Here is a 25895-nt window from a genome sequence, read left to right as displayed (position 1 = left end):
TTGTCACCCCTTCTTTCCCTATATCTGCTCTTTGCTACTGAAGTAGTGAGTTTTGTGTTTTTTAAAGTAAGTTCATTTTATCAGAAACTTTACAATTTTTAACTTCTACTTCCTTATCCTAATTTATGGAGCAGAATGAACACATGGAGGTTAACTACTCAGAAAAAAAACTGACAAGTCCAAGAGCAGCATTCCACTGAATGTGGCATCTCAAGGACAAGAGCCAAGGACTGGAGATCTTCCAGGCCAGACCATGCCTAGATCTAAGCACATTCACCAAGGATTTCTGGGCAAGTAGTAACAAATCAGTAACTATGGAACAGCTTCCAAAAAATACACACAGTTCATTTTAACTCAGGAAATTGACCTAAAAATACAGCTGAGCCAAATTAAACAATTATTCCTTTTTGAGAAGTTCTTGTGTAGTATACAAAACATATAAAGGAAGCAAGAATTTTTCTTGACACTGAGCTAAACATTAAACCCAGTTTAATTCTGCAGAGACAGAGGTTCCTATGCATCTTTCCTCCTGCACATTCTGCTTCCCCTAAGCAGAGAATGAGTGAAGGGCTGTGGCACTGGAATTACCTGGAGGGGATCTGGTAAGTCATCATCACTGTGTCATCTGTGTTGGCCATCAGCAGCCAGATGGGATCCTGAAGCACATACTTGATGAAGTGCTCACTTTCCTCCATTTCTGTCTTCATTTTGGTTTTATGGTGATTCTCTGAGGAATCAATGCTGCCAAAGTATTTGCTGGTGTGACTAGTTTCACTGCTACCTGTAAACAGAGATTTAACATTTCATTATAAATTTTCCAATACATGGATTATCTGAATGTTTTTGAGTGTAGAGAAGATTAAAGAGAACTGAATGTATAAATACCATTATTCTACTTCTTTTTTTTAAACAGAGGGAATTTCCACCCTTGAGTAACTGCATTAATCTTCTAAAACTCAAATTCTTAAGTAAAGTCTCCATTAATTTTCAACAGAATAATTATCTCACTTTGATTTAAAAGTTTTAAATGAACATGAAGGAGTACCGTCTTTTTTTATTCCTTTATACCTGCATCATATCTTAATGCCTGTTTTACACACACTTAGAAAAGGTTCTATTCTATTCAAGCACAATAGAAAAACATTTGTGTAATGCAGTAAGAAAGGAATCAAGAATAAACTATGCAGCAAGAAGTAAAGATAAAGCTTTTCACTTGCTGTTCATGGTGTTGGCAATACCTCAAACTCTTCTGCAATGCCAGGAAGGTTCTGGCTGCCTGAGTTACCTGTTCTGCTCCCTGACATGCCACAGCCATTGGACCCCGAGCCCAGGGACTCAGCAGCTGCAGACACACCACTCCCTGAAGAGGCTGAGCCAGTGCCTGAGCATGCACCCTCCTGCAGTAAAATGTCAAGCAGGACACTGGACATGGAGAGCTCATCGCTGTTTTGAGCATCCATTGGAGATTCAGCCTAGTGATAAGGAGAAAAAATATTTAAAAACCCAAACACAAAAAAAATCAAAGCTATTTATTACTAAACATAATAACTTTGTTACTTTAAATTCTCAGAAACTATGCTTCAATGTAATAAACAGTTCATAGTTTTGCAATGTCCATTTAAATAAAAGGCTACAAAGTTGTCAGCACTCCTCTATACTTAAACATCAACATGAACTTTTACCCAAGACCATCTTACAAAATTAGTTCAACATTTCTCTTGGAAAAAAAGAAAATTCCTACATTCAAAACTAGAGGAGACAAAGAGGATGGGATCAACTGGTATGAGAAGGGCATATGAGATGGGCTTTATTCATTAAGACATTTATTACTAAATGTAATAGCTGGATTACTAATCATGTAAATGTTTAGGAATAAGTCAATTTCACTTCATATTCTAATGTTTATATGATTATTCAAAGACAGTCACCAACAACATATGCCAAGGAATAGCAAATGGACTGACAGGTAGACAGGGGGTCCTTCAGTAAGACCAACCAAATTTCTCTTCAAAAAATTAATAATATGGTTTCATGAGAAAGTAAGAAACATTTCCTGTTCATTTTTGGCAGCACCTACTGTCCTGGACAACTCAAGATTTTACCCAAGCCACTCACAACATACTAGCAATTGCTCTTATTATAATCTACCTCAAAGGATTTGCAGCAACATCCCTCACTGTTCCATCTCCTTGAGATGCGAAGGAAGAGTGCTACTGAGAGTAGTAAGAAAATGTTCCCAGCTGCTTCCCAGGCAAGATCACTTATTTGTATATTTTTAATGGAAGGAGCATTAACTACACTAATCTCTAACCAAATCAAAACTTGACTGCAAATCAATTTGAAGATTAAATATTAGCAATTAAGGCTGACAGAATTTAGTAAAACATGTAATAATGGAAAGAACTGACTTTACCCTGAACACATTCCTGAATAATGGAAGGAGGCAACAAAAAAAAAATATAGGATGGTGCTCTATCCCATCAGCATTTACAACAATACTCTATGGTGCCTTTAGAAAGCACAAATAATAGTTTACATATATCTACCATGGAAACCTTTACAGACAGATTACTCCATGAAATGAGCCAGGAAATAACAAAACCCCTGAAGTTACCAAATAGTGCAGCATACTTTCAGTGCAACAAACAAAACAAGAAATGATGAATTCTTCATTTACTTTGGTTGTTTGTAAACACAGATGTGGTTTTAATTTAAATCAGCTGCTTTCAGACCACTTACAGATTATTCTTCCCATGCACACAAATTCACTAGCACAAATGTTTTTGCTAAAAATGAAGTGCCCACATTATTTTAGTTTATTTTGGTGGTTTTCAATGGGCTTATCCATATTCCTATTTTCTTCAATGAAATGGAACAAAACTCTTTCAGGGTATATTCCCAAGCTTCCTAGTGTAACTTCAGAAGAATCATGAGGTAGATTTAATTTTTAAAGGTTCAGGCTATTCTAATGTTTAGACTTCACGTTTTGTCCAGTTTGCTTAAGTCTGAATTTACCAACTACAACTGTGAGTCCAGCTCTGGGCATTATGTAACTTCTGTCTATTGTTAACAAGCTGCCCTGGAAGAGAAAGGACTGGAAATGAAGCGGCAGAGCCAGGAGAAGGGGGCGTGACCCAGACTTACAGGTAAGGATTCCTTCCCGCTGCCGTTGTCTGCCGCCCTGATGCTGCCTATGGCTCCCTCCTCACCCAGAGCCCCGTGCAGGGCCGCAGCAGCTCCGCTCTCGGCGGTTTTCGTGGTTTCCTCCAGCTGCAGGAGGTTCAGAGGAGAGCTGCACCTGGACTGGAAGAGCGGAGGCGAAGCCTGGTCCTGCGGAGCCGGCGACTGCGGAGTGCAGGAACGGGAGGGGTCGTGGCGGGGCTCCACAGGAGCCCTCTCCGGCTCCGCCGCGGGGCTGTACTGGAATGGCTGTGCTGGGAAAAACGCCTGCTGTGGGAAGGGGCTGCCTGTGGCAAAGGGGGGCTGTGCAGGGAACACCGTCTGTGAGGAGAAGGGGGGGTGGGCAGGGAAGTTGGGCTGGCTGGGGTAAAGCGTTTGAGGTAAGTTATTGTTCATCTCCGGGTACACGTAGTTGGGGAGCACAAGAGCCACCACAGGGGTCATGAAGGGCGCAGAGAACTGGGATGGCCCCACAGAGCAAGTGTTGGCAGAGTCTGGCAAGTGACTGAAACCAGAGAGTGAAGTTTCAGGAGCCGGTGGCACCGTCCCTGCTGCTGGGAAAACAGGAAGGGAATACGCAGGCATGACGGTGGGGAAGGACACTGCGGAGTAGCTGGCTTGGGAAGTCTCTGATGGCGACCAGGCTGTGGTATTTAAACCTTGGAGGGGGAACCGGTGGGGGAATTTAGCTCCAGAAGTTGTGCTGTCCGAAGAGTCCTGGGGTTTAATGCGCTTGGATTTCCTGTTCTTTCCACTCTTCTTCCAAGGCTGATCCACTCCAGAAGTGGTGTTTCTTTGTCCACGGCCACCTGCAAAAGGAAAAGTTGTAAGAAAGGTTTAAAAAATACAGCTATATAGTTATACAGGACCTGTATAACTATTTAAATTAAAAAATTAAGATAAAAATCTGAAAAAAATGCTTAGCAGTGTCTGACTTCTGTTCCAAGTCAAGGTTGACGTGAGAACAACGACAGATCATATCAAGCACTTCTGAAAATGCCATCCAGAGCTCTTTGGCCTAATAAACAAAACAATCTCACTGTTGCTGCTAGTCTCTGCCATTTCCATCCTGCTGATCACATTATTACCTTAAAGGCAACCAGACAATTATCAGATTGTCTCACCAATTACACAGCAGTGGAATGGGGAAAACTGGAAAACAAAGGAGCTGAAACAAAACAAACCACAAATCTGAATAAAAGACAGATGGCAAAACAGAAGGAAAAGAAAAGCAAGGGAATACAAGCACAGATACAGAAAAGCAAACATTCTAAACCCGGTTTTTTTTTTGAGAGTAGATGCATGACAGTAATAGTATAGAGAAGATACAAAAATCAAAATATTAGTTACTAAAATGTCCATTGTGACACTAAAAACAATATTCCACTTTAGTCTTTTAGAAAGATTTGTCAGAAAATATTTCTGTGGGTTTTGAAAATAGCATTCAACTGTCACTGTTCACACTGGCCCCACAAAACCACTGAAAATGGAAATGCCCTCCGAACAGGATTTACTTTTGATATAAATACAAGTTTTATGGTAAAAACTATTGCCATACCACGTTCAGCAGGCCGTCCTTTTGGTTTATCTTGTAAGTAGTAATTGCAGTGTGATTGAAAAATATTAAATCTCTTTATTTCTTTGAATTTGTTCAAGAAGCTCTGCTCCTCTTTTTGCGTATGCACTGCAAGGACCTCTTTTGTAAGTCCCAGTTTTTTAAATGGCTCCTTCTCTTGATTTATGTGTGCAGAGCTGGATGGAGGGGCAAGAAGTTGGCCATCTATGATTTCTGCTCCACTTGGACCATCTTCTATCATTTCTACAGGAACAGAAAGCAAAATATTCAAGATGAAGCAAAGAAAACCCTGTACATGCATTTTTAAGGTATTACAGTTCTGTAGTAATTCTGCTACAAGTTTAAGATTACACATTCCATTCCTATTTATTCCACTTCCTAAGATCATCTTGGCTGTAACAAAATGTAACTCATGAGCAGATATCAGCTGTTCACATGTCTGAAATTTGAACTTGCTAGCACTTGCCATCTTGAAGTAAAAATATTAGCAAAATCCTACCTAATTCAGGTTGTGGTTTTTTGTCTCCAACGTGAACAATGGTGCTACTGTAGCTGCACTGACTGGTGAGAGACACAACACTTTCAGGCTTGCCAGGTAAAGCCAAAGATGTTAAGTGAGCACCAACCACTGGGGGACCACTTGATTTACCAGATGCCTTCAACACAGCAGGATCTGTTGAAAGAAATACAGTTGTAGCTTACTGAACATAAACAAGAGCAAATTCAAGTTACGTGCTGCTAGGGCTGCAAACCAGTAAAGGTCAAACTGTGCTTGACAAGACAAAAAAGTGAACTTTTTATTTTATACATTCCAGGAATAGAATGATTGTGGAGCAACAAATGCAACCCTCTAAGCCTATATACAGCCAAACCAAACCTTTTCAATAAAGGATATTTTCCTCATTTTCTGGTCTTCACTCTTCTTTCATAGCACAGTTCTGGAAGAAATTTTCTAGCCTCTTCCAAGAATAAGTTTCCCCCAGCTCCCAGTGTTGTACACTGATTTCTTTCATTAGCTGGTTACTGTAAGAGCTTTGTTTTTTGCATCCAGCTATTTAAAATTCTCTCCCCTGAAAGCTACACACAGTAATCCAGCAGAGGTCAGAGCAGTGCCTCACAAAACAGCATTAAAACATTCCTACTCTCTTAGGAATACTTCCATAACACATATTTAAGATCCAAAGTTTGCCATTTTCCTGACTGGTGACTTCATCTGTCTCAGACATCAGTGGAGCAAAGAGCTGGTGACCCACATCATCTCCTGCCAACCAGAACCACAGAGACTCCAAATTACAGCATTTCAATCCCTGCTGTAGGACTCTTTGTTCCTGGTCTACTGATACCTTCTAATTTGATTCTAAAAGCTGCATTAGAACTTCTTTTTGAAGCTCATCAAATAGCCAAGATCATTCCCACAACCAATTTTTGAGAAACTCCACTGGACACTCTCCCTTCAGCCTCATACAATGGCAAGGTAGAATGAGCAAATCTCTCATTTGCATGCAGTTCTTTACCAATCTCACAGTCCTTGGATTAACCAGTTACAAATCTTCATCTAGCTCCCCATCCAGTCAAGGGACTATGTCAAATGCTACATCTAAGGCCTAAAAAATTAACTAAATGTTTCTGTCTGCAGCAGACTTTTTAGACAGCTTGCCTCAGTAATCCCCAGCTTTTTGTCTTCATGGATGAACATTGAGTTCTAACATCTTATGAAACACAGAACAGTCCAATGCTGCATTTAACCTTCTCTTGTTCTTTTTTTTAAAGCAGAAAAGTAATATGCATATTTTTGTTGCGATTAATTAGCAGCTAGGTCCTTCAGCTGATTGTTCTTACAAGTCCTAACTGTGAAATAAACTTCTTACATTTGATAATGATTCAAATCCTGAACCTCAAAATCCTACTGTATTTTGCACAGTACAAATTAGTTTATTGCATCTACAATCCAGATATGCATATGATATGCATCAACTACTCAGTATTTTAATTGTAAGATATTAATGATGAAAGTTAAATCACCAACATCAAACACTGAGAAAGAAGCCATGAGGTCATGCCTAAGATACACTTGACATTATTCTGCAAAGAAGCAGCATCCAACTGCCTGCCAGCAAAACTCAGCTATGAGAAAGCTGTGGAGTTACCTCCTAATGGCTGGATAGAATTATCAGCTGCTTTTTGTTCATGAACTCCAGAACTCAGTGATGCAACACTTGTTGAAGGCTCACATTTTCTTTTTGCTGTACCAGGCACATTACAACTCTCCAAGTACCTAAAATGCAAAGATTTAGCAATATTAGACATACTAGTCCTGTGTCCAGAGGTCAAGAGTAATTTACTCACAGGTTGCTCACCTGATGACACTGTCCAAACAGCTGATCTGCTGATAGGAATACACAGGTTGCTCTTTCCAAGCCAACTCTTCAGTAGTCACATTCTTTGGAGCAACTGTTCCTGCAGTATCCTTTCCCCCTACACCTTTCACCTGACCACCAGCAGTATTCTGCTTCTCTGTGGAAAGAGATAATGCTATTATGTAATTAAAACATGAATAAAAGCAAGAGTAGTAAAGGTTTTTCATTTCTACATGTTTAGTAGGTTACAAGTTAACCACTGTAATGCACCAATAAAAGAATATTATGCAAGCATTTTCCTATCCTTATGGATGCTTGGAGTTATAAAGTTTAATTATATTGCACAGGGATCCAAAGGGAATAGACACTATGGCTATAAGAGAATATATATCATTAGGGTTGAAACACACTCAGGATGAGACAACTCTAGTGCTCACTTAAATTATTTCAAGACAACAGCTTTAGGCCATGCCTTAACTGTGTTAAACCACTACTGATTCAATACAGCCAAACACAGTATTTTCCTGGGCACAGAGAGACACGGGACAATATAATTGGAATTGATAAAATGCTGCCTTTATGCACTGGATAGAGCTCAACTAGAAAAAAGTCCTGCTGCCATATTACCCAAAGCACCAGCACAAGAGACTAGGAACTGCTCGTGTCCTACCTGCCAAAGACTCTTTCTTGTAGTCGAGTTTTGCTTTACTGTCAGTGAAAATATGCTGTCCTTTATTCTTGACCTTACGGGCATATTGACAAACCTCCTGAAAGGGAGGAGGGAAGAACAGTTATTTCCTAATTTTGACATAAAACGTTATGCATAGTGATTCCTCAGTAGACTAAAACTAACCTCAGTTAATCTCTATCTTGCAATTAGTTTGATCACAGAAGAAATATTTATATATACAATCTTATTGTGCAGTTGCAGAAGTTTGCAATTGGAAAAAGAAGAAATTTAAAGTATGTTTCCTGTAAACAATTACTCTGCGTTTCTTTTAATCTGTTTGAATAACTTGAATAGGAAAATATAAAATATCCATTACAAAGATGTCTTCAGGAAAAGAACAAACCTATCACTTGGTAAAAAACCTAGAAGTCTAACCAAGCACTGACAGGATGTTACCGAATTGGACTGTAACAGCCTTTACTGTCTGTGGAAATAGTGAAGGAATGCTAGGCATCTATTTCCCTGTTAAATAAGACACCCTCAGACTTCATCTGCTTACTCCTCCAGTTAAGAACTGAAAGCCAGGAAAGTGACCACCTTGGCAAGAGCAGGAGTCTGCAAAGTCTGATCACAGAAGCACAAATCAGATTTGGGAGAATTAGCCTACAAGCAATACAACCTTATCAAGGAAAATTTTTGGCTTTCAGAATTAAACACAAAGTAAAGTTCTAAACACAAACTAGAAAATTGTTTTATTCCATTAAATTTATTTCATTCTATATAAATTCTGTATTTTTGCAACATTAAAAGCCATCAGGATCAAGCTATCCCTTGGTTATACAGGCATTACTGCATTTAATCTTGTTACTTTCATTTGAGAAAACAGTAATTACAGATTTTCCTCTCCCAAAAGAAACTGCTTCCACATACCTGGCTGGTTTTCCAAGAAACACAACATACAGCATTTAACAGACAGTAGATTAAGTGAACACAGTGTATAGGTTTGAATTCTTTATAACACTGACTTTCATGTCTATCACTATGCTTCAGTACCCTGAGCCTTCATGTACACCAGAAATGCTTACTCCCTCTACATTAAACAAAAAAGATGGCATTTTCTTTATCCTTTCTCCTATTTCTAATTTGAAAATATTATTCTAGAAGGTAAAAATCCCCACTTAGTTTATTTTGTGCCACATACTTGACTGAGAAAAATTAAAAACCTACTGGTTTATCCTTATGACTGTCTTCATTATTATTTCCTGTGCTGTCACTGGAGGATGTCACACTCATCAAGTGCTCATGTGAACCATTGCTACCCAGACTTCCATAGCCACTGGATCCACTGTTGTGTACAGGCTGTTAAAACAACATAAAAAAAAATTATGTATGTATACACACACTCTCCTCAGGACTCCAGTAATTCCTAGTCAGGAAATGAGATACTGTTTTACACTTGTTTTTTGCTTTGTTACTTTTTTTTTTTTTGGGGGGGGGGGAAGGGGGATGTTTTTTCCTAGGATTTTTTTGTTTTTTCCTGTTTTTGTTTTTGGGTTTTTTTTTTTGGTTGGTTTTTTTTTGTTTGTTTGTTTGGTTTGTTTTGGTGTTTCTTGGGGTCTTTTGTTTGTTTGTCTGGAGGACGCCATGACCACACGAAATTCTTAAGATATCAACTGGAGCTTTAAGATCAGTAAGTCTTGTGTGGTAATCATGAGTGCAAGGAATTCCCAGGACTGTAGCCAACAACTCCAGTACAGTAGAAGCAGCCAAAGGCAATGTCATAGCAAAACAAGAGCAGGATCTTCCCTGAGCAGGGAAGGAGCAAAGTCCTTGCTGTACCTGCAGCAGGAGCCGATAGATCTGCTCCGTGATCTCCTGAACGCTGGGGTGAAGGATTCTGTCCTCTGTGTAGTTGGGAGCAGCAAAGACATCTTCATTTAAGGGACCCCTGCACAAACCAAACATACACCAGCTCACTGCAAATGCAACTGCTCCAACCACAGAGACTGCAGCTTCAATTTACCTCCCATATATTTTACCTCCTATATATCCTACACAGAAACTAACACTTATTCTGTTCCCTCTTCTTAAAGATCTCTATGTAAACCTGAGGGAAAGGAAAACAAAAATATCCTGACTTACGTCCTGACTTTGTGTCTGCCAATAATAAATGAAACTTTTCGACTCCAAGGGTTGATGAAACTGGACCAGCTGGTGTCCATGGTGATATAATCTCCATTCCTTGTGCAAAACCTGATGGGTGAATAGTCAAAAGGCTGCCCTCCATACTGAAGAACTGCAATGAAGGATTCAAACAGAAATTTCATATAATGTTTGCACAATTCTACATAACAATTCAGAATTTTACAATGAACTGTACATTCAGGGAGGGAATGGACATTCAGTGTACTTCCTCGTTATGGAGGAAGATGACACTTGAGAGAACAAATACTGGGTACATTGATACATTTAGAAATTCTGAGCTACCAGAATAAATAGATTTTCACAATTTACTAGACTATGGTCAAGAAAATCACCTTAAGAATACAATAAACTAAAGAAAGCTGAAGAAGTGACTTTACAAACTTTGCCAGAATGGCTCTTATTTTCTTCTCCATGAAATAATAAAGAGTATCATGTAAGATATGATACCTTCTATCACACCATTCTCATAATTTTTTTTCTTTTTCATTCATTTCATACATTTATGTATGAAATACTCATTTATAGTCAATTTGTTTACAATAGATATGTATGCTTCTTAGAAAGTACAAAACTGAGTGATTTCTCATTTTCATGGATTTGCATTAAGAATCAAGCTGTGCAGTAAAAGATTCAGTATTTACTTCTGGAAAAAAAATTAAAATCACAATTAATTTTCTCCTACTACTTGTTAAGGTCTTTGCAGTCATTATAATTACATTCAAGGAAAAAAAAAGTGTATTTCTGCCACAGTAAGAGGTTACATACTTTTTTTGTGAATTGCTAACATTAAGGGTCTGTCATTTGGGTGAAGATGCACCAAGACTGGTGTTCCTATTAAATCCTGAGGTAGGTATCCCAACAGAGGTACTGCTCTGGAGATAGAAAGACAAAGAAAACATAATAAAAATCAAGTAGAATAAATGTACATTTTATGTTTGAAATGTTTTAAGCTTTCTTTGCTCATTTTCCTGTGAAGAGAAGGAATAATTTTAGTTTTACATTTGGTGAAAAAGCAATGCCAAGTTAACAAGTCATGCACTTAGGGCAAGGGAGGCTTTGTTTGTTTGTGGGGTGGTGGTTAGACCAAATCAAGGGGTCTGCTACAGCAGTTCTGTCTTTTTTTTTTGCTGCCTAACTTTAGAGGATAAATCCTTACCCCAATTTTAAAAGAGCACTAATAAAGTTTAATCTTGTAAAACTCTCATGAAGGTAAATAGTACTCCAATCCCTTGGCTGGGAGCCATGGCTAAGGATCACAGGATTACCACAGCTGAACTAGCACCAGGGGAGCTGACCAGCACTCAAGACAACTTTCTCACAGGCAGGTGAAGAGTTCAGCTCAGAAGAGCTGCAAGGGAGCAAGCTTATTAACCAGAGAATTAAAAGCAATGCTACTGAATTCCTGTACATTATCCATGACTTCTAGTGATGTGAAAAACTAATTTATGTGATGAAATATTTTTTATTGAACACTTCAAGCATTTGTGTTAAGGATAAAGAGTGAAAGTTCAGAAATACCACTCTCCACCTTACCCTGGAGGTTAACCACTGAAAATGTGCTTTGGAAAAAAAAGATGTACTAAATCAACACTACTCAAGTGATGTTTAAGTTACCAGACACCAACGACTCATCTTGTAAGATCAAAATGCTGTACATCTTATCCCAGCCCCACTCAATGCCAAAGGTCCAGGGGCAGGGAGGAACCTGAGTATCTGAACAGCTTCAATGAAGAACTCAGCCCCAGTGCACCAGACAGGGGATCTGTGCCATGTAGGAACTCAAAAGCATTATGCACCAAACACCTTCAACACTGCACTTCCAACAACCCACTGGAATTACATCAGTTCCCCAAAACATCAAACATACCCTTCCAGCAAAGAAGCTGAGAGGGAAAAGAGGATAGCAACTAATGCCTTATTACCAAAGCAATTAGTTTAATAATCAGTCTCAAAAGTTTGTACATGAACTAAGCAACAGAGCAGAAACTGGCATGGAACTCATACCACCAGATCACTTTGACACATTGACATTTAGAAGTGCTGCCAAGTCCAAAGCACATGAGAAAAGTTGCACTGCTAGAGGACTTTAAAATCTCAGTCAACTCCAACCAACTTCAGCCAGGGCTCCATCTAGTAACACCATAAGAAGGTTTTGTTCAGCACTGCTCCTGTTTGCCACCTGCTTTATGAAAGCCAGGGATCTAGAATGTGAGACTGAGCTGGCCTTGCCTGCTCTGATAAAAAGGAAAGTAAAAGATGATCCAGGAGCTTCCCACACTGCTGGAAAGAGGAGTTACAAAAATGGAGTTAAGTTTTCTTGATGGTACCAGACAATAAAACTACAGGCAATGGCCCAAGACTGGAATCTGGAAAGCTGATGCTGGATGTCAGGAAAAGGCTTTTAACACAGCAGTGCAACACAGGAGGTTTCCCATACAGATTGTGTAATCTCTGTCTCTGAAGTTTTTCAGGTATTACTAAGACAAGGCCACAGCTGACCTTCGCCAGGACTGGGCAAGGTTTCATTTCAAGCAAAAGGATGGAACCATGACCTCCAGCAGTCCCTTCCAACCAGCCCTTCTGTGCTCATATAATGCTGTATTTGAGAATGATATCTTGGGATTATGCTTCCTCATAATGAATAACTCATAAAAATTCAGAGGCTGAGTTAATAAATTAATTTTACAAATGCAAATACACGTGTGGTATAAGAATGGCTGATGAGGATATGCTGCCAAGTTTAGTTTGTGTTTCATAGAATGACATTTAAAGTGCCAAAAAACAGAAGAAGTCTCTTTATATTATTATTTTAAGTTACACACAAAACTGCTTTAAATTAATTTACAAAGATCATTTCACTGTGAACTAGTTACACCTATTAAGTGCATGAAGTATCAAATATATTAAGACAAATACATATAGGAATGATCAATTTAATTTCAAGAAAATATTTATTTTTACTTAATATACTCCGTGCAGAGATCAACCTGCAGAGTTCAGACAAATACATATTCTTCCAACCCATGAAAACATACTGATTACAGAAATTAACTTTATGAAAGTCAAGCAACAGTTTCATGGCTATGTTATGAATAACACTCAACAGCAACAACAGGTGCACAGTTGCATATTTTTAAATATTAAGACTCTGCTTTCTTTAAGAATCTCTTGCTTTGTGTATTCTCCCTGGAGAACTTAAGAGTAACAAACTGCATATGCATGTCTTGGTAAACATTTATTGGGCTGCCAATGGTCTCAGGAGTTAAATAATTAAAAGCAAAATCAACTCCACAATCACAAGAACAGAAATAAATGACACAAAGCCTTCATTTCAGACCAAGACGTAATCAACCCTCACTGGAAGTGTTAGAAAACGGTATTTGAGAACAAGTGGTAACATCAAACTAACAGGAAAGAAGCTTCCATAGGATTCACAAGGAAGAATTTACTGGACTTGTTCCACTCAAGCCCAGGAATAAGGGCAAGGCTCTCCACTCAGCAATTTTGTAATTTCTGTTAAATGACTGCTGGATATCACTGAGCTGTGAACGCATAGAGCCCTCAGCCTCCTTGTAATGATAAACCCACTCTGCAGCTGGCTTGAAGCATGTGTAGAAATGAAGGAGAGAGAAAAATCCATGAAGAAGACATTAAGTTCTTTTATCAGCCTGAGCTGTTAGAGGGGCTGTATAAAGCACAGCATGGAAAAGCACTTTGTCAGCATTACACTGCCTATCCTACAGGAACTCGGCCACAATGTCTCAGAACTCAAACATGTTCTTTTTACCTTGACTCCATCTTAGTCAAACATCACAATAACCTCCTTTCCCCAGTCCCTCTCTCTTCTGCTGCATTTAAGGATTTTGCCAAGAATTAAGTAATTTTTCAGAAGCTAGATTTCCACGCAAAAAATGCCACAGAATCTCAAAAGTGTCCATTATACTCCTACTCCGTCTGAAGACATCCCCCCCATCTCAACCTACAAAGAAAATTTTAGCCTTCTTGGAATGCTTGAAAACAAATGGGACAATCTCAGCAGTCAGGTGTTACCACTGTTGCTTAGTTTTTGCTAAGGAGAAAAAAAAAAAATCAAAATTAAGTGCCATATACAGCCCAAATATCAGAAACCATCACGAAGAAAATATCAAGGAAAGTGGAAAAGGAAGGGGAAATGTAGCATTTTCAACTCAGGAATAGGTGAATTCTCTTTTCAAGTCAAGTCCCCAGGGCTCAGGATTGGGCCCTATTGTGTTTAATATCTTTACCCACTATCTGGCCAGGAGGATGGCAAACATCCTCCATCAGTTTGCAGACAACAGCGAACTGGGTGACAGAGTTGATTCTCCCAGGGAATAAGTGACGGGACAAGAGAAACTGGCCTCAGGACAGGTTTAGACTGGCTATTAGGAAACATTTCTTTATGGAAAGGCTTGTCAAGGAACAGGCTGCCCACAGAAGGGGTGCAGTCACCATCCCCAAAGGTATTTAAAAATGTGCAGATGAGGCATTTAGGGATAGGGTTTAGTGCTGGATTTGATGATCTTAGAGGTCTTTTGCAACCTAAATGACTCTGTGAAAGCTTGGTTTAGACCTCAGTTCCTAAGTCTTTCCATATACATTAAGATCACAGGTGGCATTTTTATTCTAATTTAGGATGTAAATACTTACTCTAACCAGCTTTCATGACTGTCAAAGCAATTTCAAGTCTTCAGCCAATGTAATTTGAACCATTTTTATATACCTTTTTTAAAAATTATTTAATATTGTACCGAAAAGCTGTACCTCTAGTTGTACCTGGGCCAGCAGAGAGCAACAGCAGCATATTTGCTGAATGAAACTTAAAAAATCCACACCTAAATGTCTCATACTGGTAATAACTGGCAGCACAGGAATTCTTTTGATCATAGGTTCCTTGACTGAATTTATGTCCAGAATTTTTCAAGAGGAAAGTGGAAGAACAAGTTGTTAGTAGGCACTTAAATACCAGTGTAATGTGTTCTCATGCATAGTGAAAATAGGGGTATTCACTTTTCCTAATTTAAACACTCTTCAGTAGATGCATAATTTTTAACCCCATATAGATACCTTAAATCCTGCAAAGATATTGGTTAGCTTGCTCATCAGTAAATTGAAAAATAATTTTTGTAAGTTACCTTTCATCTACATCCTGAAACAAACAGGTCGGTGTGTGCGTAGTTGTGAAAATCCTTTTGTCAGGAGGAATTCTGGGTGCTGAGAGAAAAGTAAAAGCATTTTAGCAACTGGGGGTTTTGCATATATAGTACTTCAAGCTGCCACTCCAAAAATCTGGCCAAGAGCATACAGGAAAGTAGCAAGGACAGAGAACAGAAACAATTGTCTTTCACTTCAATAAAGTTTCAACAGTTCTTACTTTCAGGAAAGCAAGCTAATCTTTTTGCACTCAAGGATTACCTTCATAACCAGAATGGACTTTTTCCGCAAGCAACACACAGCAAAGCTGGTCTTCTGCTATTTCTGGATCTTGCACTTTGATAAGGTAGGGAGTCATCCGGAATGGGTGATAGCAAATCTCATTTTCACGCTCCTTTCCTGCACTAATAATTAAAGAGAGTTAATTATTTCAACAGATTCATCTTACACTGAACACAATTATAATTTATCCACTGTATTTCCCTCATGACACAAGAACTGCATATTAGCTACTAAAATAGCACCCAAGATCTTGATTTTTTTTTTATTTTTTGTGGAAGAGAACCTAATTCTGATGGTATCCTTTGTGCACCAACTTCCATAAAGACAGTGCTGTTCTCTCTGCTGCCTGAGACAAATATCCACAACAGCATTACATGGAAGTTTGATAGAAAACCCAGCTCACCCAGTAAATTAAGTTACTTTGTTGTCCTTCAGAAGGATGAATTTACACAGCTTTTTTATGAAGACTGCTATATCCCCTCAGTTAACACAAAGGTCATATTTTAATCAATATTTTTTCCAGTTTAGAAGCAGTGAAGGCTCAATATCTAATAACAGGTGTTTGCTTAACCAGAATGCAAACATAGTTCTGAAAACAACAACCATTTACACAGTGACCAAAGAAGAATGAGTTGTAATAAGTTTATAACAGCAGAGCTAAATAAAAGTAAAGCTTTTGAAACCAGTGTTACCAGGACAAAAAATCTCCAGTAACACCAGCAGTACTTCTACAATACATCCAATGCAACACTTAAAGCAAACCAAATAATTGGGTCCTCTATTAACTGCAAATGAGACAAGTCCAGTAACCCTTGCATATCTTCCTAGGGGATACCTGAGATAAGTTTGAGCCATTGGTTTTCTAGAATGAAAGAGACTGAAGCAGGTGCTGAACAGCTCTATTTACATGAACCAAAAGCTTTCCAGAGCAGGAGGAGATGCTGTACCACCTTCCTTTATGGCACAAAGCTCAATACTCACAGAGATTAACTTCCAAGATGGAACTTTCCAAAATCAGTTCACTTTTCTCTGTAGCTGCTACAGTTAATCAACTCAAGGATGTGCATATGTTTTGGTTTACAATCACATTATGAAAAAGCATGAAATATTCAAACCATATGGTTCTTATAAAAGTCAAATACTTATGTAATGCTTGGTTTCATAACACAACACTAAGCTTTACAATATTGTCTTACCTGATGCGACAGAAAAAAGATTTCTCTTCCATGCAATCCTGGGTGGAAGACTCTAGAAATATTAAGCATATTTCATTACAAATTACTAGAAGATGATGATATTTAGTGTATGAATTTTTCCTTAGATAATACATATTTTTAATGTTCCCTGTAGTCTCCATATGTATTGGTTAAACACGTACATCACAAGCAACTAAATCTGAACATCACTTGGATTCTGAGGCTGGCATGTGAATCACAGCTCCTTGTTTATCAAGTCTTTTTCCTAAACATATCTAAACAGCTCTCCAGTTTGAGCTGCTTACTCTTATCAACATTTTCACAGTACTTTATACCAATGACCAGAAATGTTTGATTACCTAGGACCCCAAATCTGACCACCAAATACAGTTCCTAGCACCCCACGTCTCTCTTTTTCCTGAAGACTTCTTCTCATGTTTCAAGCTTATTTCCGTCCTTTTCCAGAGTAGTCACACACTAATCTCCAAGGGAAGCTCTGGCATTTCAAAGGTTTCCAGTGCATAATATTCTGGATATTATACTGTTTGGCAGTTAATACATGAGAGAGTGTGCACACGTCTGTTTACTGCATTATTTAAATTTGAAGATGTAAATAAACATAATAAAGCTACAGAAGATATTTCAAGAAAGCAAAACCAATAAAACTCCTGCCTAAATGAGTAATTAGGATTATATATAATTTACCACTGACCCTATTTTGAGCCAGAGGTTGCACTGGAGACCCCAACAAGGTCTCTTTTGACCTGTTTTATTGTATGCATTGCTTAGCACATGTTTATTGCTGATTGTTTTTTCAGATTAAATATGGTTCACACCCTGGCTTTACTTCACACATTTAGTATGCAGTGGATTGGAATTTCAAACATTTAGAAGTGACCTTGAATTTCAAGTATTTAGTTGAAACAGTTGGCAGACATTTCTCAATTACTAGCAGCTGCAGGTACATGAGTAAAATAGTCCTACCACAAACAAATATCAACTGCCCTGAGAAATCTGATCCTTCACCATTAATTATGCCTAATATATTTTTTTTAAGGCTAGAAGAAGAGAGCTGTGATTACACTTGCTGAGCACACAGTGATGACAGCTGAAATACCTTTTTCTACACCATAATCAAGGTGTCCAGTACTCAAATCATAACCATTTTAAAAGGAAAGAGACAGAGTACTGTCCCCTTTACACTTGAGGAAGAGAAAATGTGAAGAAAATTTGTTTTCATTTGATTGTTAGTACAAGTGGAAAGTAAATTCACCATTCAGTATGAATTTCTACTTTGTTTTTATTCATCATCTGGCTGAAAGGGAAATGAGAACTGATAAGTAATGACATTGAGAAGACTTTTAACCAAGAGACAAGTCTTGCTGATTTATAGAGTACATTTGTACACCCAGTGCTGTTCAGAGGTGTTCTAATAATGCCCCTGTGCTACAGCCTCAAGAAGTGATGAGGAAGGATGGAAGGACACTCAAAATCAGCTCAAGTATTTGAATTTGTGTAACTGCAAGAAGGTCAGAGAAGTATCTGCTGTTGAGCCCACTCACCAGCTCTATTGCAAATGTTCCATGATGGTAATCTGTATGGGGTGGTAGAAGTATAGAACACGCTGACATCCTGAGGCGCCAAGAGCTCCACAAATTTGGCATTTTTAAAATAACCCCTCTTGCAGCGGAGAATAGAAGCAGCTTGATCAGAGATGTACAAAATTTTCCCAGTTATCAAAGAAACGGCTACAGCAAACATATCCTAAAAACAAAAATCTCAAATTACTTAGACCGTTTGAAACATTCTTCAGTGCAGCATGTATTTATGAGAAAAACATTTAAGATATATATTAGTAAGTTCAAAATGAGAATTTAGGATATTTAATTTTGTTACAGATGTTGTTCAACGCAATGAACCTGCTCATCAAGTATACACAGACAGAACATTTTTCAATTATGTAGTAAGAATAATACATTACTATTTACTGGGTTACAAGCCCTAAATATTGTTGTCTACAGTTCTATGATGCACAATGAATTTACAAAATAATTAATGACCTTCCAGCTATATAACTTCACATTTTCCCTGTGCTTGTTACAGACGTGATTTACATGCATGAAATTCAGGTGTTTTTGAAAGGCTGTTTGTGTTGGCTGGTCCATCCATAAAAAGTGAAAAAAGGGCTCTAAACCACTTAGTAAAAAATAATCAGTACACAGGTGGGAAGAAGTCCTACACACTTGTATTGTTTTTCTTCTTGCCACGGAGGAGCTCCCTGTGTCACAACCTTTAGTGCTGCATTCACAAACACCGCACAGCAACTGAAGAGCTGCCAGCAGAACACTGCTTTCACAAACAGGTATTCACATTAATTAAACAATGTTTATGATATTTGGCTGAATTTCTCAGTTGTACTTTACACTTCCTATTTATTTCACCTTGTGGGCAGCCTTTTCTATTCACAGATACAACAAAACCCACCTACTTCAAGCTATGAACATCCCCCACCATGTTCTTGTTTTAAAGAATTCAGACTTAATATATTCAAATGAAGGTTACAGCTCAAAAAAATAGTAGAAGTAGTCTAATATATTTAGATGCCATTATTTTTTCAAGATTCCATAACTTATTCCTAAAATACTAGTAATATGGAAATAAATAATTTAAAAAAACATTCAAGTTAACATTTCACTGCTAGAACTCCAGTGATGGTCCTAGCTGTTCTTGAGAACACAGCACCACTGGACCTCTCAGAAAGCCTGTAGCAGTTGCAAAGAGCAGACAAATCCCACAGAAAAGGACACAGCGATTCCAATACTTTTGTCACTCTTCAGTCACATTAACAAAAACTGGTGAAACATCAAATAACTCGTAGTTATAATAATAAGCTGAAGTGATTCACCATGTGATTCAACTAAAATATGGAAAAAGTTAACTCTCCAACTTTTGCAAGTGCACTGAAATGAAACCTAATGATGTCTCTCAGTGTTTTTTATCACATGGACAAAGATGTGTCACACCACCGCCTCCAGGCACAAGGTACAATTCAGAGCTCAAGCCTACTTATTTCCCACCTAACTGACAGAATCAAGTTTGCAAAGTCTGAAAAGGTTCAGAGTTTCTTAACATCCCCTTAGGGGCAGAAAGGCAGTTTCTTCAGCTCTGTGGCCCAGTTACCAACCCTTCCCTTGTAAGAAGGCAGCATGCCTGAGAATTCCAGTTCCAGGAAACATTTTCAATACACACTGAGACTCAGGGCACCATACTCACTGCATTTTTCATGATGTATTCTGAGGTTATAGTCTCCACTTCTTCCACTGTGTAAGAGGATACATTGAGACCAGCAGGTTGGGATTCATTAATCATCAACAACTGGTAATATTCCTCATTGGCTACATGAGAACAACAAACAGTTTATAATCAGGATTATCAATAAACACCCAGCCCAGAAGCAGTAAATGGCAAAAATATTTTTTGGCATAAATGCAGAAGTTGGGAAGTTGGCAGTTGGGAAATCTAGGCACTATTCCAAATACATCATTTTCCCTGGTAGAGCTTCCTCATCAGTAACTCAAAGAAATGTACACATCTTAATCTACCCATATATGAATGGTCTAACAGTTCAAACAGTATGAAACCAAAAATTGTTTTCAAATCAATTTTCTAACTCAATCAAACAGCAGTAAAGCACCAAGCCTCTAGAGAGCTCCTTCAACTCCCAAAGGAACAAAAGTTAACAAAGCCAACAAATAGGAACAAAATGAAAAGTATTTGGTTAGAAAGGTTTTCAGTCATAGTACAGTTCTCTGTGTAGATCTACGTTTATTTAAACTCCTATTTTGAAAGTTTCACTTTAGCCAGGTTGGCATTTTCTAGGCAGTATCACGCTTTATTACCTTTAACTTGTTTAATGCTTTTAAGGGCATATTTCAGCGTCGTTAGGACACTGGATTTGCCTTTGACTCTCTTCTCAGAAGGAAGGTGAGCTTTCAGCTCCTGCAGTGTTTTCAGCAATTCCTTTTGTGTTTTGGCTTTAGTGGATTGCTCACTACTGTAAGATGAAAAAACAAAAAACACAACATCACTTGAATGCTTGAAGTGACACATCATCCACAGAGAAGCCCAAAGGTACTCTGGCACTTGTCACCCACATCAATTTCTACCACTAGCCTCACTGACTTTGCCAGTACTCATTCTGTATCAGCTTCCAGAACTTAAGGAAATTCTTATGTGACCATTTAAAATGAAAGATTTACCACCACCTGGAGTGTATTTGTAAAATGGGCTCTGTATGTGCAACAGGACATATGCCCAAGCACCACAGAATCTCTTTTTTTTTTTTTTTCTCTTTGCTAGAGTCCCCCTCTTCCCTTTTTAGTGTTATTTCCCTTAGTTCCTTTCAAAATCAAACTCAGAAATGCTCATGGACTCCAAAGGAGAGAAGCAGGAGGTCCATTCAAGTCTTCACCTCCTGTTCAACCAGGTTTTCTTAAGAAAGGTCCCTGAAAAGGGAATGGCAGTGGGAGAGCATCAAGTTAACAAAACAAATGGAGAAATCCTTTGAATAATGTATCCCACCTAAGCATGGCAACACATTAAATAAGATAAAGAAACTCTGACTAAATTAGTAAGGAAAAGATCAGAGGAGGCTGGAGACAGAAGCTGCATTCACAGGTCTCAGGTGCATGTTCAGAAGAGCTGTCTCAGTGGAGAAGGACAAACTACAGAGACTACCAGTGCCAATATCAGAAAGGAATCACCTTCCTTTCCAGTTCCTCGTATCTCTCCTCATTATTGAGACGTGCTGACACAACGACAAAGGAAGAAAAAAGGAGGTAAGGGAAGTGAGGGAGAGGTTAGCAAAGATGGATGGCAGATGGTTAGGAAGGAGTTAAAATGATAAATCACCTTGTCTTTTGCATTGGAGATTTTAAAAGCTGATCATTTCATTCAGAATGATCAACAGGATTATAGAGCTGTTCCTAAATCTTCCTGAATTTTTTTCCCTTTCCAAAGGAAAGTCTTCTCTTAACACCTGATTGTCATGGCTGATAATCTGTAAGAAGTTACCCTGGGCACTGCTGTGGAAACAATAGTCCTGGCAACTGCTCTGCCTGACTGAAACAGCCAGGAAAGTGGATTCAGCTGCCAAGTCATTTTCAAGAGGATTTGTGAACACTTTTCTGAGAAGTTTTAAGAGCTTGTAAAGGTAAATAAATCATCTGACAGGTGCTGGGTATTTTACCAAAAATGCTTGCAAAGTGACAAAGCTGTACTAGAGAATACACATTGTTCTTGCTTCCATCACAATGCACTGTGAGACACGCAGCATTCATTTACTCACTGGCCATTTTGTACCAAGAACTAATGGCAAGGGATCAAACAAAAGTCTATAGTACTCAGTTGGGAAACATGATGTTCATGCTGTGTATTAAAATCACGTGTACAACGTGGCTTGACAGTTCAGACTGCTGCAATCAAACAGGGCTTTGTTAACAGAGTTTCATAGAAGAACCCTTCATGCTGGCAGTTGGGAAAAAGAGAGAGGAAAGATTATGAAATAACTGAGCACACTGCTGGTTTGTACTCTCAGAGTGCAGACTGCTTCACAAGAGTGGTCAGATTCTTCTGCAAAACCAAAAATGTTTCCAAATCAGCTACGGCAGCAGCAAATACAGAATACGGATATTCTTGGAAAATAAGTTCCACAACTCCAGACTGTTTTTCCAGAGTGCAGTAGCATCAGGCACAGCAGGCAGCCACAGGGAAGGTGTGACTTGAAGAGGACAGAATACGCAAGCTTATAAAGATAAGAGCTTTTCATTTTGCTTTTTGCAGACAGAAAATTGGAAAGGCACCTACAAATATTAAACTAGAGCTGTCGGTTGGCACCAATACTGAATGCAAACCCTGGTCATCTGAATCAAAGATCGAGCCTACAAAAATAAGTAGTATATCAGACTATTTTAGTCTTCTCTTTGAAGATCATTCTCTAGATATCTTCAGTCTCACAGTCCCAAATGATGATCAGTTCTGCTCTGTAACCCTCTAGCACAATGCCTGATGGCTGGGGAGAACACACTACTATCTGGATTCTTAATTATTTCTGAGCAGAGAGCTATTAATGAAATTTAAAAGTGAAACACCAAAAAAAACTGTACTAACTAAACCCCTTTCAAGATCTCACAGTGAAGAAAACGAAATCCATGGGAAACAATGATTAAGAAATGCCTTTGGCTTACTCTCACAGTAAGCAACACAAATTCTGGATCACAATTTCCAGTTGAAAATACAGCATGGAACAAAATCCATGTGCATGCAAGGCAGACATAGAAAATATGTTGAACACACACCAAATGATGCATAGGAGTAATTTGAATTTGCCACTTTTCTAGGAACTGCATCAGATAGAAAGACATTCAGGTAGGCAGGTCTTAGATATGGGTCTTAACATCAACATGCTCTAGAGCTAGATATCTCTGATCTTCTCAGGACCAGGCTTTGATCTCCTGATCTGACTTAAAAGTTGATTTAAAAAAACAAGTGCAGCAGGATACTCTGAAGTGTCTAAATATAAGCCTTCAAGCTACCAGGCTTTTCAAGGCTATGAGGGACAGAAGCAGACTCCATACACAGGGTTTAATTCCTGCAGATAGTGTCTGTGTATCATTTATCCTTACACCCTGGGGCCTTGAATACCAGCAAATGGATTTGCTGGAGAGGCAGGTGATACAGCTGCTGGACACCAGGAGTAACCCAGCTCAATGGTGAATTCTGATCTTGACAAACCACCAGGTTCAGACCAAATTCTGAAGAGCAAAAAAAAAAATTCAAAAGCTACTGTAACTGTAACTGAAGCAATATTCAAAGGGACCCACAAAAAAATAAAAATTACAAAGCTAAGCTACCAAATCAAAATAAAGTAATAGGGCTTCAAAAGGTTACCACAAAACTCACATGGAACAGCAACAAAAAGCTGTAATTTCATCAAGTGGTTAATATGAGATGTGACTGATTATGGACAGGAAGAAATCAAAGCCTAGGATGTCTTGTGTAATCATCCAGGTTGAGGCAAAACAAAACAAAAACCCCAAAATACGACATTATTTAGTTTTCAGCATTTAGCATATTACTGAAAAACATATGCTCATTAATTTACCTGCATCCACTGCTGGACTGATTGTGTTCAGAGTTTGCAATCATCAGACTAAATGCATTTGAGCTTGAACTAGAATAAGGAAAAGAGGAAAAGGATTAATATCTGAAAACCTAACATAAATGTTGTTGTTCATTGTAGCTTTTTATTTTCCTATTAATGACTGGCTACCCAAAAAAACCCAAAGAATCAACCAAAAAAAAAATCCCCAAAAAAACCCAAAAAACCAACCAAACAAAAAACCAAAACAAACCCAAAACAACTACCAAAAATCCTCCCCGACAAAAACAAACAAAAGCCCCGAACCCCAACCCAAAATTTTAAAAGCTTCTGCATGGTACAACAAGTGGGCACTAAAGTCATAAACATTTATCTATGCACCACAGAATAGCTTGAGTTGAAAAGGACCATAAGGATCACTGAGTCCCAACACCCTGCTCCTCACAGGACTACTACAGAGGTCGTTCTTAACATAGCTTTGCTCTGTCCAGTAAACTATTATTGAAAATATTAAAATAGCATATGTTGCATCCTCACACATAAGAATCAACTGATTCTTATCAGGTTTTAAAAGTTGGTTTACAAGAAAATAAATAAGGTAAGTCAAACACTCACTGGATGAGAAGAAAGATGCCAATTATGCTGGCAATGCAAATACCAACACCAGAGACCTTTCCTTTATTAATTATATTACATAATTTACATCACATGAGAGTACAACTTAAGTACCACGCTCAGCTCCATGCTGAAGAGGCTTTATATCTTAGTTATTATTTAGAAATATTGATTCAAATGTAAAAAGTCTTTAGGGGCAAAAAGAAAAGCAAAATGTATTTAATAATAGCTACTACCTTTTATGACAGTCTGAAGATTCCATAAGCATTGCTGAATCCTTCCCATTTTCATCAGATTCATGACCATGAGAATCATGCCCACTTGAATAGTTTTCATTTGTGTCATTTCCACTGGAGTCATTTCCACTGGAATCATTTCCACTAGAGCCACTGCTCATTTCAATATCTTCCTGAAGAACTTCATGCGAGTGTTCAGGCTTTGCTTGAATTTCTGAGTCTTCAGCAATCATCTGGCTGTGGTCACTTGGAAGTCCAGAATAGTCACTCATCTTGAGCTGCTCTTTTAAGGAGAATGACAGAAAAACGTTTCCACTGATGCCAGGCTGCTGCTCAGGGTTCTGCTCCTCAGTGCTAGAGGAGAACCCCCAGAACTTGACAGAGTCCGTGGGACACTCATCAGAAACACAGCCAAGACCAAGAGCAAATCAAGCCATTTTCAGAATTTTCACTCTGTATTGGAAATACAGATGCACAAATCTGAGGAGGAAGGGAAGGAAGAAAAAAAAATATTTTCTTGTTTGCCTTGCTGACAAACTGGAATTCACACTGATATTTGATTTGAATAAAGTAAAAAATTACATGCATGGTTAATATATTCAGCATTTGAATGGTGAAATTTGTCAGTTAAATTGAAAATCTCATAATGTTTTATCATGAAATAGGTAAAAAACCACACAGAAGAAAGCTGAATAAACATGGAAAACATCCTGAAAAGATTACATGCTCCCTTGTTTTCTATTTTTTTTACTTAATACTTGTCAGTATTGCTGACAATAGACAATATAGATTTGGATAATCACTATTATGAGTTTCAGTGCCATTCCACTGCCTTTCAGTTTATCTTGATAAAGAAAAAAATTCTATTCAGACATCAGAGCATCGCTTATTTGGTTTAGAGGTAATTTGGATTAGTCTTCTGTTTTATATTGGGGTTTGGTTTTCTTAAGATCAGTTTGGAAGGAAAACTACTGTACTTTTAATTTATTTCTTTATACAAAATCCATGTAGGTGAACAGACAGAACATACAGCAGGAACAGGGAAACTAAACACATAAACACACCTAATCACCACCACCAAAAATTCTAAGGCATTAATAACCCTGAGAATAATTTTATCTACTGATTACCACTAATTTGGGGTGTATGATAAAAATTTATTGGAAAAGTAAGGTTAAAACAAAAAAAACCCTACTTTTAAAACAAATTCTGATGCACCAGGCTCAAAAATCAGACTGTATACAGAG

General features: G+C 38.2%; 1 protein-coding gene across 34 annotated transcripts in view; it reads right to left on the bottom strand.

The window, feature by feature from the left end:
- Positions 1-25895, bottom strand: part of PER2 (period circadian regulator 2) — a 45953-nt gene that overhangs the window by 4517 nt on the left and 15541 nt on the right. For 27 of the 34 annotated variants that reach the window (XM_085587501.1, XM_085587505.1, XM_085587514.1 and 24 more), the window contains 20 exons: positions 24649-25128; positions 23801-23869; positions 20538-20692; positions 19912-20033; positions 18201-18402; positions 16639-16690; positions 15422-15564; positions 15142-15220; positions 10754-10860; positions 9926-10079; positions 9623-9731; positions 9011-9142; positions 7784-7880; positions 7114-7270; positions 6904-7031; positions 5256-5429; positions 4739-4999; positions 3145-3989; positions 1286-1472; positions 589-781 (listed from right to left, as the gene is read on the bottom strand). In XM_085587501.1, the coding sequence (XP_085443627.1) occupies positions 589-781; positions 1286-1472; positions 3145-3989; positions 4739-4999; positions 5256-5429; positions 6904-7031; positions 7114-7270; positions 7784-7880; positions 9011-9142; positions 9623-9731; positions 9926-10079; positions 10754-10860; positions 15142-15220; positions 15422-15564; positions 16639-16690; positions 18201-18402; positions 19912-20033; positions 20538-20692; positions 23801-23869; positions 24649-24920 (3638 nt within the window). In that variant the 5' untranslated portion in view covers positions 24921-25128. The remainder of the gene's footprint in view (positions 1-588; positions 782-1285; positions 1473-3144; positions 3990-4738; positions 5000-5255; positions 5430-6903; positions 7032-7113; positions 7271-7783; positions 7881-9010; positions 9143-9622; positions 9732-9925; positions 10080-10753; positions 10861-15141; positions 15221-15421; positions 15565-16638; positions 16691-18200; positions 18403-19911; positions 20034-20537; positions 20693-23800; positions 23870-24648; positions 25129-25895) is intronic. The other 7 variants (XM_085587521.1, XM_085587497.1, XM_085587500.1 and 4 more) reach the window with 1 other exon arrangement.

The sequence above is a fragment of the Lonchura striata genome, chromosome 9 (genome assembly GCF_050655825.1).
Source record: "Lonchura striata isolate lonStrDom1 chromosome 9, ASM5065582v1, whole genome shotgun sequence".
In the NCBI taxonomy this organism is placed as follows: domain Eukaryota; kingdom Metazoa; phylum Chordata; class Aves; order Passeriformes; family Estrildidae; genus Lonchura; species Lonchura striata.
Note: the sequence above shows the minus strand (reverse complement) of the source record. Positions and strands in the feature narration are given on the sequence as shown.